General features: G+C 53.8%; 1 protein-coding gene across 2 annotated transcripts in view; it reads right to left on the reverse strand.

Annotated features, from left to right (window-relative positions):
• The window catches only part of STEAP3 (STEAP3 metalloreductase), a 44631-nt gene that overhangs the window by 7634 nt on the left and 24535 nt on the right, over positions 1–12462 (reverse strand). For both annotated transcript variants that reach the window (XM_072788932.1, XM_072788933.1), the window contains 3 exons: positions 11914–12413; positions 10326–10853; positions 2865–3029 (listed from right to left, as the gene is read on the reverse strand). In XM_072788932.1, the coding sequence (XP_072645033.1) occupies positions 2865–3029; positions 10326–10853; positions 11914–12405 (1185 nt within the window). In that variant the 5' untranslated portion in view covers positions 12406–12413. The remainder of the gene's footprint in view (positions 1–2864; positions 3030–10325; positions 10854–11913; positions 12414–12462) is intronic.

Raw genomic sequence — 12462 nt, forward strand, 5'->3', positions numbered from 1 at the left:
TCCACACCCTGTGTCAGCCACCCCAACGGTTACCACACACACAACAAAAACAGACTTCTCGGGCATCTGAGTCCACAGGTCGGGGGTGGGTCTGGGTATCTGTGTTTCTCCAAAAGAGCTCTGTGACTTCAAACTTCGTGATGGTGGCTCGCAGGAAGAAACATACTTTTCATTACTGCCCAGGACATACCACATATGTAAATATAACTACCGAATCAATATAACTGCAAAAACTATCCTTAGGACATGCAAAGCACTCTGAATTTTTGTAACATCCTATCCTACTTCATTTTTTTAAAAGCTGGTTATGATCCACCAAATTGATTTCACGACCCACCAGTGGGTATCGGCTATAGTTTGGAAACACCACCCTGGATCATTCTGATCCCCAAAGTTGGAGTCTCCCAGTGTCTTGTGAGCTCAGAAATGGGTGATTGGTATCTTAGGAGTAATGGAAATGTGGCCACATATGCTAAGAATAATGCAAAATGCTTTTTACTTTCTTCCACCTGTCGTCTCTCACCTCTGTAGGCATTACCTCCATCTTACAAGAGTGTAAAGTGAGGTTCAGGGGGTGTTCGTCACCTGCCCACGATTCCAGAGCTGGGACAGGGGGAGGCAGAGCTGGACCTGGGCTCTGGGCGCTGACAGTTCCTTCTCCCTTTTAGCACCCTTGGGAGATAGAGCATTTGTTTTCGTGGACAGAATGTGGGCGTTTGACTTCTGTAAGTAAAACCCTGCCTTTCTACCCATCCCCTGGCCTTGCAACCCCCCTGCTCTTGCAGTGGGAGAGGGACTTCCATATTTACATTTCAGCTCTTCAATATGTAAAGTCAAGCGTGGCTCCTGAGGTTCCAGTCAGCCTTCGCTAACAAAATCAAATCCTCTGGCTTTCTCCGGCAGCCAGAGCCAGGGCTTGTAATCTACAGCTGCTTAACGGAGCAGCTTTCTGGTTAGGGGAGCGGCCTGCAGTCTGTTTTAATTGTGGATAAACCATGCACCCCAGGATACTCCAAGCAGGAAGAGGAAAATCCGAGATTTGGGTGTGCGACACATGGGGATTAATGGCAGATAAATAAAATTCTGTTTTTCCCCCTCTGCTGCTGGCGTGTGTCAGCCCTGAGCACTCCCCCCGAGACGGTCCGAGATGAGCAGAGCCACTGAGATTCAGAAACAAGACATATTTAAAAAACAAAATAGCAAAAAACAAAAAACCCCAAATAACTACAACTGTGTTTTGTTCTAGGGTATGTAAGCATCCCCAATCAGGGACAATTAATTTGGATTACATAAGAGCACTGCGGCGCCTCGGCGTCCCCCTGTGAATCCCGTACTGTGTCCTCACCACACAGGGAGGATATGTGACAGATTTTTGTTGATACTGGGGGTGGAAATGAGAGCTGTTCCCTGCCCTGATACAGTATCAATGCAGAAACCAGTATTAGTCAGCACCTATCCATGGAGGGGATGAGTTAATCCGCCAACATTTGGGGGCTGACCGCGTACTCTGTATGGAGAACGGTGGGAAATGCCAAAGCAATGTAAAAAAATGTGCCTGTCTCAGATGTCCTTGTGACTGAAATGTGGCTATGCCTGTTTTGTTCCCTATCCCATCGGAGGCCTAACATGATGCCGGGCATGCCTTAAGTGTGCAAAAAACACATACTGAATGAATGAATACATGTGTGAAGACCCTGTGCCTGGGGCACCTGGGTGGCTCAGTTGATGAAGCATCTGACTCTTGATTTTGGCTCATGTCATAATCTTAGGGTCATGAGATAGAGCTCCAAGCTGAGCATGGAGCCTGCTTGAGATTCTCTCTCCCTCTGCCCTCTGCCCCTCCCCATCCCCTCTAAAATAAATAAATAAATCTTTACAAAAAAAAACCCCTGAAAAACAAAAAACCCTGGGCCATTAACAGCATTTCCTAAACTGTATTTGGTGGAATGTTATCTGCAAGACAAAAAACAAACCCAACAAAGTGGGGAGAGGTAGGGTGTTAATGCTCAAGTAGGTCTGGGTAACAGGTTGGTTGTAGACATTACTAGAATTTTTTAAAAGATTTTATTTATTTATCCATGAGAGACACAGAGAGAGAGAGAGGCAGAGACACAGGCAGAGGGAGAAGCAGGCTCCATGCAGGGAGCCCGATGTGGGACTCAATCCCAGGATCGCACCCTGGGCCGAAGGCAGGCACCAAACCACTGAGCCACCCGGCTGCCCCATTACTAGAATTTTGATGTGCCAGAGGGCATTGTGAATCTCTTAGGGAAGGCAAATCTTTTCTCAGATTTATTCAACTACGGACCTCCTTTTCTCTGAATATCTCATAGGCATGGTGTCCTTTGGGACATGCCATGTCTTATCCCCTATAAACTGGTGATCCTAATGCTTACCTCCTCTTCGCCCCATAAGAACCAACAGGTTAAAGGGGACACAACAGAGCCAGTTGAGATGAGGTTGCTGAGTGGTCGGCGAGGCTCCCTCACCGGCTCGCTGGCTCTCAGCTAGACCAGTGAGATATGCAGTGACTGCACATCATGGAATTTTGTCTGAGAAGCACAAGAACCATAGACACTGAGAATGTTTAGTCCAGGGTTCAGTGTTCCATCGTCTAATTTTTTTTCCCATATCTACATCTGGCTTCCCTAGACATCATGAGGTCGAGCTTATCCCACAGCCTCTTCATCAGGTGTGGCCGAGCTCTCAAGGCTCCAGAAGGCCCTGGCGTCTGACCGAGCCATCCTGCTGCAAAGATTACGTAAGCCAAGGTGGTTGATGGAGGGGAAGGTGCTGTACATGAGAGTCAGGGCCAACACTGAGCTAGCGGAGTCTTACCAGCAGAGGTAGAAGAAGTACTTTACCTGAACGAAGCTGAACTCCCTCCAGTTAAGTGAATTTGCAATGGACGGCAGTGATGTGACAGCCAGCAGGGACAGCGTGCCAAGGGCCAGCACGCCCAGCGACAGGTATATCTCCATCCGCCAGACTTCCTCCTCGATCCACAGGTGACTCTTGTTGGCCAAGACCTGAAGTGGATGGAAGAAAATCCATGGGCACAGTGGCCGAGGTTGGGGCCCTGGGGTATCAGTGAGAGGAGATATTCGGCCTGGAGAAATACCGCAATGGTGAACATTCCCACCACGTTTGACATGCACCTAGTCCTGCTCTAAGTCTCTAAGTGCTTTTTAGACATCAGCTCATCTTTTTTTTTTTTTTTTAAGATTTTATTTATTCACGAGAGACACAGAAAGAGAGAGAGGCAGAGACACAGGCAGAGGGAGAAGCAGGCTCCATGCAGGGAGCCCGAGGTGGGACCTGATCCCGGGTCTCCAGGATCACACCCTGGGCTGAAGGTGGCGCTAAACCGCTGAGCCACCGGGGCTGCCCGGCATCAGCTCATCTAATCCTCACAACAACCCTGTGAGGTAGGGTGCACTATTATCCCCATTTCACAGATGAGGGAAATGAGGCATGAGGATCAAGTAACTTTCCTAAGGTCACACGCAAGGTAGTAGATGGCAGGGCTGGGATTGGGACCCAGGCAGTCTGGGTCTCAGCTTTCTCAAATCCTTCTGGGGCCAGTCAACCAGCACAGTCCCCTGAGCTAACAGTAAGGAGTCAGAGAGGACGGGGTGCCCCCCTCATTTGTCCTCGCTCTCTCTTTCAAATAAATGGATAAAATCTTAAAAAAAAAAAAAAAAGGAGTAAGAGAAGTCAATAAGACATACAGACCCTTCAAATATGACCATATCACATGGTTTTCTGGTCCCCAAATCCCCAAAAGGAGGGAAGAGCTCTCCTAGCTCGGAATCCCTTCAACCAGATGGGCTCATGCCTCTGTGACCAGGCTCCCTATGGGCCTGTCTTATCCTGGACACTTTGCCTTCCTGGTCCTCCAAGCTGCCCCAACCATAGGCTTCCATTCAGGACACAAAAAGACACACATAGACACTAAACCCCTCAACATTTGCTGACCCAAAGCCACCAGCTCCCATCTTCCCATGCAGTTCCCTATTTCTGCCTGAGGAATATAGTTTTGGCTCAGCCATTGCCAGGCAACAGAGATTGACAGCCATCACCAAGTTGTGAGCACTTAAGAAGCACCTGCTGCGTGCGGTGCCCCAGGCTGCAGGGAGCAAGGGCACCTGCCCTCACAGAGCTCTGGGATAACCCAATGAGCTCGAGGCACACACCATCAGGGAGCCCCTGTGAGCCCAGAGATCTTGGCCCCCGCCTCCCCACTCCGTGCCCTCTCGGCTCCCACTCCCTGCCCATACTCCTTTGTATGGTGCACACACGAGGAAACTTTTATTAAGGTCCTTCCATTGGAACCATCACTGCCAACTGGACTAGGTAGCAGAGTTCCTGGAAGTTAGTGTCCGCTGAAGAAACACCATGGTACTTTCATTCTAGCAGCAGATCAAGGAACAGTATTTTCTATTAGGAAATGTGACTCTGCTTTAGCAGGCAGGTCTTTGCAAAACAGAATGACTCATACAAGTTTTTGAGAAACTATTTCATCAGGGAAAAAAAGGGGGGTGGGGGCCCCTGGGTGGCTCAGTGGTTGAGTGTCTGCCTTTGGCTCAGAGCGTGATCCCGGGGTCCTGGCACCAAGTACCAAATCAGGCTCCCCGCACAGAAGCAGGGAGCCTGCTTCTCCCTCTATGTCTCTGCCTCTCTCTGTCTCTCATGAATAAATAAATAAAATCTTAAAAAAAAAATAACCCAGGCCCAGTTACCAGCTCCACTATTAAAAATGAATCTAGTGGGCTGAGCAAAATTGTTGAAAAGCTGATGAGACAAAGTTTAAAGAAACTGAGAAAATGCCATCCACTGGGTGCTTTTCTTGCAATTTGAGAAACACGACCCCCCAGTTCTCTTTTAGGGCAGGTGGCTCACGTCGCTGTCCTTAAGCCACAAAAGGACCAGGAGCCTGGGGACTTGAGTTCTCATCCTGGCTGTAGGGTGTATGTGACTCTGGGCAGCTCCGGCCCTGGGCCTCTGTTTCCCCACTGCGGGCTGGAAGAGGTAACGTCTCAGGTCGCATGACTGGGCCTGTGTACCAAGCATGTGTCTGCATTAGCCAGAAGGCTGTGACCAACACAGCCCTGCAGAGGGTGGAGGGGTCTTCTGCGTAATGTGGCTCCAAGTCTTACTCACACCTTCGCCGTGTTGACAACTGCCACTAAGTAAGTCATCTCACTGCAAATTGTTTGTTCTTCAGAGAGACTTCATTAGTCATTCCTCTCCGTGTTTCGGTAAGACCAGGCAGTTAATGTCACAAGTCAGAGTCTGGATGATTACACACACATACCATACTTCCTTGCAAAATGTCTTGTTTTTTTCCTCCAATATTTCCACTCTGCAATGACTCTGGGAAGCGGCGGGGTGAGGTGGGCAGGGGAGCAATGGGTGGCGCGGACCCAGGTGAGGATCTGCAGCCCGGCCGCCTGCAGTAGCCCGTGGGATTCTTAACCCACTGACCGGACCACTGTGCTGTACTCAGGGCTCCCCAGGGACCTGCGTCACACACGGCTACCTGGAATGTCGATGCGACAGCTCTTCACTCCCCTGGTAATTCTCCCAAGTTCACAGCTAACCCAGGTGGCCACCAAGAGAACCAGGCTAGCGCTCGCCAACAGGAGCCGGAATAGTGGCATTCACACGTAGGATTTCCGTTCCCTGGGGTTGGCCGGCTACATGGTGAAGAACCCAGGGGCCGGAGGACCAGTGAGGCTGTATCATTGGCCCCTGTCCTTGTCCCAAGAGTGTTCAGAGGGTGGGGCTGACACCCAGATGAGGGGCAGCCTTGCCTAGTAGAGACTGGCTTCAGGCTCAGGGCGGGGCTCCTGCTGATGCTGCCACTAGGGGGCAGTCAGGAGACCCTGGGCAGTCCCTTCTCTGGCTAAGAGCACCACCTCCCCTCTCTGGCTGTGTTACCCCAGGGGGAAAAAGGATGTTTGTGAAACAAGTCGCATGTGACTGGCATACAGTAGGTGATTAGCACAATAAATGGTTGGCGCTGTTGCTTTTAATGGCAGCTAGGAAGCTGGACTAGTTCTTGCCCTAAGCTCTACATGTACTCCTCCTAGGAGATGCCTGCCACTGGCTTCATGTTGGCCAACTTAACAGCCGCTCCATGGACACGCACTGGGAATCTGTGTCCGGAACCATGGACCTCAAGGGGTGGAAGGACCAGTCACGGAACTGAGTGGGGGCAGAAGACAGGCCCGTCCAGGAGTGATTACAACGTGATGCCCAATAAACGTCACAGAAGCATGGACAAAATACAACAGATTACAGAGGTGGGTATGGGCAATGGGCGAGATAGGCAGGAGAGCTTAGAGGCAGGGGCTTTTTTAGTTTTTGTTTTTTAGGATTTTATTTATTTATTTGACAGAGTGCACACACAAGCAGAGGAAGGGGCAGAGGGAAAGGAAGAAGGAGATTCCCCATGCAGAGCAGGGAGCCCAAAGCAGGCTTGATCCCAGGACACTGGGATCATGACCTGAGCTGAAGGCAGACGCTTAGCTGACTGAGCCACCCAGGTGACCCACAGAGATAGGGTTTTAAAAGAGAAATACAGGGACCCCTGGGTGCTTCTGCGGTTGAACGTCTGCCTTCGGCTCAGGGTGTGATCCTGGGGTCCCGGGATCGAGTCCCACATTGGGCTCTCTGCATGAAGCCTGCTTCTCCCTTTGCCTCTCTCTGTGTATCTCTCATGAATAAATAAATAAAATCTGTAAAAATAAATAAAAGAGAAATACAAGTATGTTAGACAGGGTGTCCCAGGGTGGGGAGTCCAGGCCAGGAGGAATGAGCTGTGGCCACTCAGAGGACAACATGGGACTCGAGCGTCACAGGAGCAGTGGGGAGAGAGTGCAGCTGCTCCGGGAAGGGTCTGCCATTACCCTGAGGACAGTGGGGGATCACTGGGCGCTCTTCAGCAGGGACAGGGTAAGATGCAAATTTTAGACTCTCCAACAGCCTGGGCGAGGGTTGAGGCAAGGGGAAGAAGAAAACAGGGTGTGGGTTAAACATTTTCTTTGATTTCGATCTTTGATTTTGATCTTCAGATGCATTTCTGGGCAGCCAGACAAGCAAATCAGAAAGCGCTGTACAAATAGTAGTTATTGTAGGTGATACTACTGGCAATACACACGGTCTCAGAGACTCCCTCTGTGGCTGGGATGCAGCTCTGTCCAAATCTGTGGACTCGGGATTGAGGGGAACTGTGCTGTCCCTTCTCCCTAAGGCCCAGCAGGCCAGCTAGGGTGGTGGGCACCTGCCTGCCTGCCTGGAGGCCACAGGAGGACGGCCAGAGGGCAGGCTGGAAAAGTCATCAGGCAGGAGCCTGATGTTACAGCGCTGAATGAGGAACGCCTCTGCCACCCAGTCTTGGGGCCTGAGGGCGTGGCTGACCCCCAGACTATCCAGCATCTACTCCAACACCTGCAGGTGTAGGAGACACCACTGTAGGGTTGGCCTGGCCTGCCCTGCCCCGTGTTAGCCTCCCTCACCCCCTCCCACCTCTCTCTAACCACTCTTCCCCAACAGACTTCTTCAGCCCTGGCTCTACCCTCCAGAACTCTACAGGACAAGTTAAAGCCCCTTTTGCATGAGAAGCCTTCACTGTCTCCAAGTGATCCTGTCCTATGGGAGTGATGGTTGCCTGGCAACCTCCATGGGGTGGGCGTGGGGGAGCCTGCAGCCCCAAAGGGCTTAGGAACTTGGCAAAATTACCTTGCACCAGCCCCTCCTCGCTCTAGTATTTTGCATCGTGGCGAAACTGGGTTAACATAATATCAAGCAGAGCCTTGGCATTGGCTGGAGAATTCAGAGGATGGCGATCAGAGGGTGGATGAGGGAAGGAAGGGTGCAGGGGCTTGCCTTGTGCTCTGGGGAGGGGAGGAGGCATTACCTTCTTCTCCACCCACTGTGTAAAACACCTGCCACCCAGATCTGCCACCTTCTGGGCAGCAAACATTGTGCCAGTCCCTGAGGAGCCACGCAGAGCCTCCTGCTGAGCAGGCTGGCTCATTTTAGAAGTAGGAAAATATCATCAAAGAGCATCAGAAACATTAGCAGTGGGAGAGGCCTCCTCTGCATGAGAGCCTTCAGGGCAAACCAAGGGCTGGGACTGGTCCAAGGTCAAGGTCTTGTTCTAATCAGGAATGGTGGAGGATAAGAGTTTAGGGCTCTGGCCTTCAGGCCTCCACGCCACCCCCACTCCCACCCCAACACCAGCTATAGCAGGAGATGAGACTGTCTTATTCCATTCTGGGGCCCCAAGACTGAGAGAGCAGGTGCTCAGTGAAGGAATGACCTGGGTCCTGGGATCATGTACTCAGCTGTTACTTTGGATTCATTTTCCCTATAGAAAGCGATAAGGATAGGAGCATGGATCTGGAGTAGAATGGCGGGATCAGACTCCCAGCTCAGCCACTCACTGGCTGTGTGACTTTGGTCAAGTTACTTCACTGCTCTGTGCCTCAATTTTCTCATATTTAAAATAAGGCTGGTATAGCACGTGCCTTAGAGGAATAAGGGTGAGATGGATTCATGGGGAGTATGTGAAGCACTTAGAATGGTACCTGGCACACAGCATGTTCTTTTTAAGGGTTTGTGCCTATTATTTTTCCCTTCTTCTCATTTCCAGTGGGCGTCTTGCTCCTCCGCCTGAAGTCTGGGGTTCTTCCTTTCTCTCAGAAAAGCCTAAGCCTACAGACACAATATGCCAGGTGTCTGTGGGGAGGGAAGGACGAGGGCATTTGAGAAGCTGCCAGCAGGGAAGCAGGGGCCCTGGTTCGTGGTTCCCTAGAAGCGGCCCAGCCTTGACTCCAGGTCCTGCTGTGGGAGGTGGCCTGGCTTCCGAGGGAATGGCTGCATGGTGGGTACACCTGCGGAGGGCCCAGCCTCCCAAGCAAGAACAGAAACTGCAGAGGTCACCTGGGCTGGAATGAGGGGCTCACTGGCACCTGGGCCAAACTCTTGGCTGACTTGTCCTGCAGGGGAAAGGACCCATGTACCTGCCTGGGGACTGGAGGTAGGATGAAGCATGTGGGGGGGAAAAGACAGGCAGCGTTGCTTATAGACCTGAGCCTGGGCATCAGGATCAGACCCTGTGAACTTTGTAAACCAGAAGGGAGCATCGGGGAGCCCTTTTCTGTGGGTACGGGTGCCTGCTGGTCTGCCTATGCTACTACCTGGCTTGGCCTGTAGGCCCTCCATTGCCCAGGAAGCCTGGTAGCAAAAGAACACCACATGGGTTTCCCAGACGAATGAATAATTAACGCCGCCCCCCAGTCCCCTGCCAAAATACCTTGCTTCTGGGGCCTTCCCCACCTCGGCTGAGGGCGACTGCTTCTGTCATCCTTGACTACCTGGCATACCCTCTGTCTATTTCAAAATTCTGTGTCCTCTGGCTTCAAAACATGCCTTCAATACTCTCTTGCCCCCTGCGGCTCCCACCTCACTCCAGGCCCCTGTGGCCTCTCGTCTTGAGTTCCTCTGGAGGAACCCATCCCAGTACGTGCCTTTGACCCCTCCTGCCTGTTATCCACGCAGCAGCCAGAGCGAGCCAGCTGAAGGGGCAGGCACAGCATCTCCCCTCCTTGAAACCCTTCACTAGCTCCCTGTTTCACTCAGAGTCTAAGGCCAAAGCCCTTCCCCTGCCTTCAGGGCCTCCCTGGCCTGGCTTCAACATCTCAGGCCTGGTCCACCACCCCTCGCTGGGGTCCTGGAGGCTCCTGGAATGTGCCTCAGAGCCTCTGCCCTTGCCGCTCCCTGGGCTGGCTGCCACAGGCCATTCTCACCTTTTCCCGCCTCTGCCCACCCATCACCCCCTCAGCCAGGCCTCCCCTGACCATATTCCAGGGGCACCTGGGTGGCTCCGTTGGTTGGGCGTCTGCCTTTGGCTTGGGTCATGATCCTGGGGTCCTGGGATCCAGCCTCACATTGGGCTCCCTGCTCAGCGGGAAGCCTGCTTCTCCCTCTGCCCCTCCCCCTGCTTGTGCTCTCTCTCTCTCTTTCATGCTGTCTCTGTCTCTCTCTCAAATTAAAAAACAAACAAACAAAAAAAACTTAAAAAAACTCCAAAAAACAAAAAACCGTATTCCACCACAAGGAGCTGCTTGGCTTTTCTCCTTAGCCCTCGGGACCTCGCAGCTGGCTTGGTTTGTCCCCCCTACCCCCGCTCCCACCCCGGGCCGTGCCCATGTGTGTCGTATCTCCCCGTCTGGGTCACTGGTGCTCAGCATCCGGGGTGGCGGCGGGCCCGGGCGCCTGGAGAGCAGCTGGTGGGTGGCACCCACAGGCCGTACCTGTTTGATGGCGAGGTTGACCACCTCGTAGCGGCTCACGCGGCCCAGGGGCAGACAGAAGCTGTAGAGCGCGTGCAGGGCGGCGCAGAAGAAGCTGAGCAGGCCTATCTGCTTGCGGTGCTGCAGCCAGTGGTCCAGCCAGTCGGGGAAGCGGCGGTACTTGGTGCCGCGGTGCAGCTGCAGGGCGGCTGCCAGCACCCCGGGCAGGTACACCAGCGACAGCAGCACGTAGGCCACGCACGGCAGCGTCGTGTTGACCACGGACACGGGGAGCTTGTAGAACTTGCTCTTGCCATCGCGCACGTAGGGCTGCAGGACGTCCCGGACGAAGTTGTAGACATAGAAGAAGATGAAGAGCCCCAGGGCCAGGAGGGCAGGCACCTTCCAGCCTGGGAGGAGGCGCAGGGGCATGGCCTCCACCTCCCGGGCCGAGACCAGGGACCCCATGTCCATGGGCATGAAGCCCATGGCCTGTACCATCTCCGAGACGGCCCGCTTGGCTTCCGGATGGTCACTGCAGATGGGCACCTGGGGGGAGGTAGGGGGAAGCAGATGGGGTCACAGGGGTGGGCAAGGTCTCAGACAGTGGCTAGGCCAAACCCCTCACCAAGCGGTGGAGGAAGCTGAGGCCAGGGAACCCCAGAGCAGAAGGTGGCTCTGACTCCCAGGCAGGCTCTCCCCTCAGCCCGCTACAGCCTCCCAGGCCCTGGTCCAGCATGCCCGTGATGCAAAGAGAGGACCTGGGGCTCACCCGACAGGGAGTGTTTTGTCCAGTTCATTGCCATAGGCAACCACAAGCAATGAGCCCACCTAGGCAGCTCCCAGGAGCCCCAAGAATAGATGCTTTGAGAATGGTGGTCTGCTCTGGGGGTCACTCAGTAATTGGGCTTTGCATATGGCCCAGAACATGCAGTGGTGGGTGCAGTTCCATCCCTCAGGCCACAAGTGTCCTCTGCGATGGTGTCCCTTGGCCCCCTATGGCCCTCAGCCAACACAGAAGCCAGCCCCAGCCTCACAGCCCGCTGCTTCCCACCATGAGCTCCACGCAGGCATATTAGTCTCCTCAGATCTCTGGACACTGTGGCCTCACCCACGCTGCTATGGTCAGTCTGGTCCACCGACACTGACGGGGCACCTACTACGTGCTAGGCTTTAAGCACACAGTCCTTCAGCCTTGCCTCAAGTCCACAGGTGGGTACATCCCCATTTCTCAGGTGAGGAGATTGAGGTCCAGGAGCATCATTTCTCACCTCTGTACCTGTGCAGGTTGTCCCCATGGCCTGGGATGTCCTCCCCGCTCCCTGTACCTGACGATATGATAAGCTGACCTGGAAGTCAGCTCTGCCACTGGGCCCTCACACACTGGTCCCTGCCTGTCCACACACGGGAGTCCTATGACACAGGCTGTGGGACTTGGTGTGAGTCAGGTGGGTAACGTCAGGGAGCCTCAGTTTCCCACTCTGTGAAATGGAACTCGGCAGTGACGTGAGACGAACCTGGCACACCGAGGGCCCGCAACAAAAGTTAGTCATTTCCACTTATTGTTTTGACGGCCGCTGGTTGCCCCCACCAACACCCCGGTACCCACCTGCCTGTTCCCATCCCTAGGGCCGGACTGCAGGGTCCAGGCGGAGATGACATTGAAGGCCTTGACCACCGTGCAGGTGGGGAAGAGTGAAGCCAGGTACTCGGCGTTGGACTCGCGGCGCCGAAGATGCTCCTGCTCCGTGGGGTTGCTCACGTCCACGAGGATCTTGCCAGCTAGCTGGTCGCTGAGACCGCACAGGGAGGAGTAATGTTCCCGGAACATGGCCACGAAGATGACATCAGGGGAGTCCACTGCCTCCGCCTGGAAGGTCACTTGTGCAGCTGAGGGGAACAGCCCAGCCGTGCGTTTGGGGTTGCGGCTCCCCACAACCACGCTAAAGCCAGAGCCCAGCAAGCGTGTGACCAGGGAGCGGGCAAAGTCCCCGCTGCCCAGGACGCCGACTTTGGGGGCCTCGCTGGGGGCCTCGGCGAGGCTCCCATCACTGTCCACCAGCCGGCGGCTGATCAGCGGCTTGTCCATCTCTCCTGACATCTGAGTGGCTGGAAAGAAAACAGGAACTTGATCATTGGAGAGCTCCCAGACTGTCCT

Source organism: Canis lupus, chromosome 20 (assembly GCF_048164855.1).
Source record: "Canis lupus baileyi chromosome 20, mCanLup2.hap1, whole genome shotgun sequence".
In the NCBI taxonomy this organism is placed as follows: domain Eukaryota; kingdom Metazoa; phylum Chordata; class Mammalia; order Carnivora; family Canidae; genus Canis; species Canis lupus.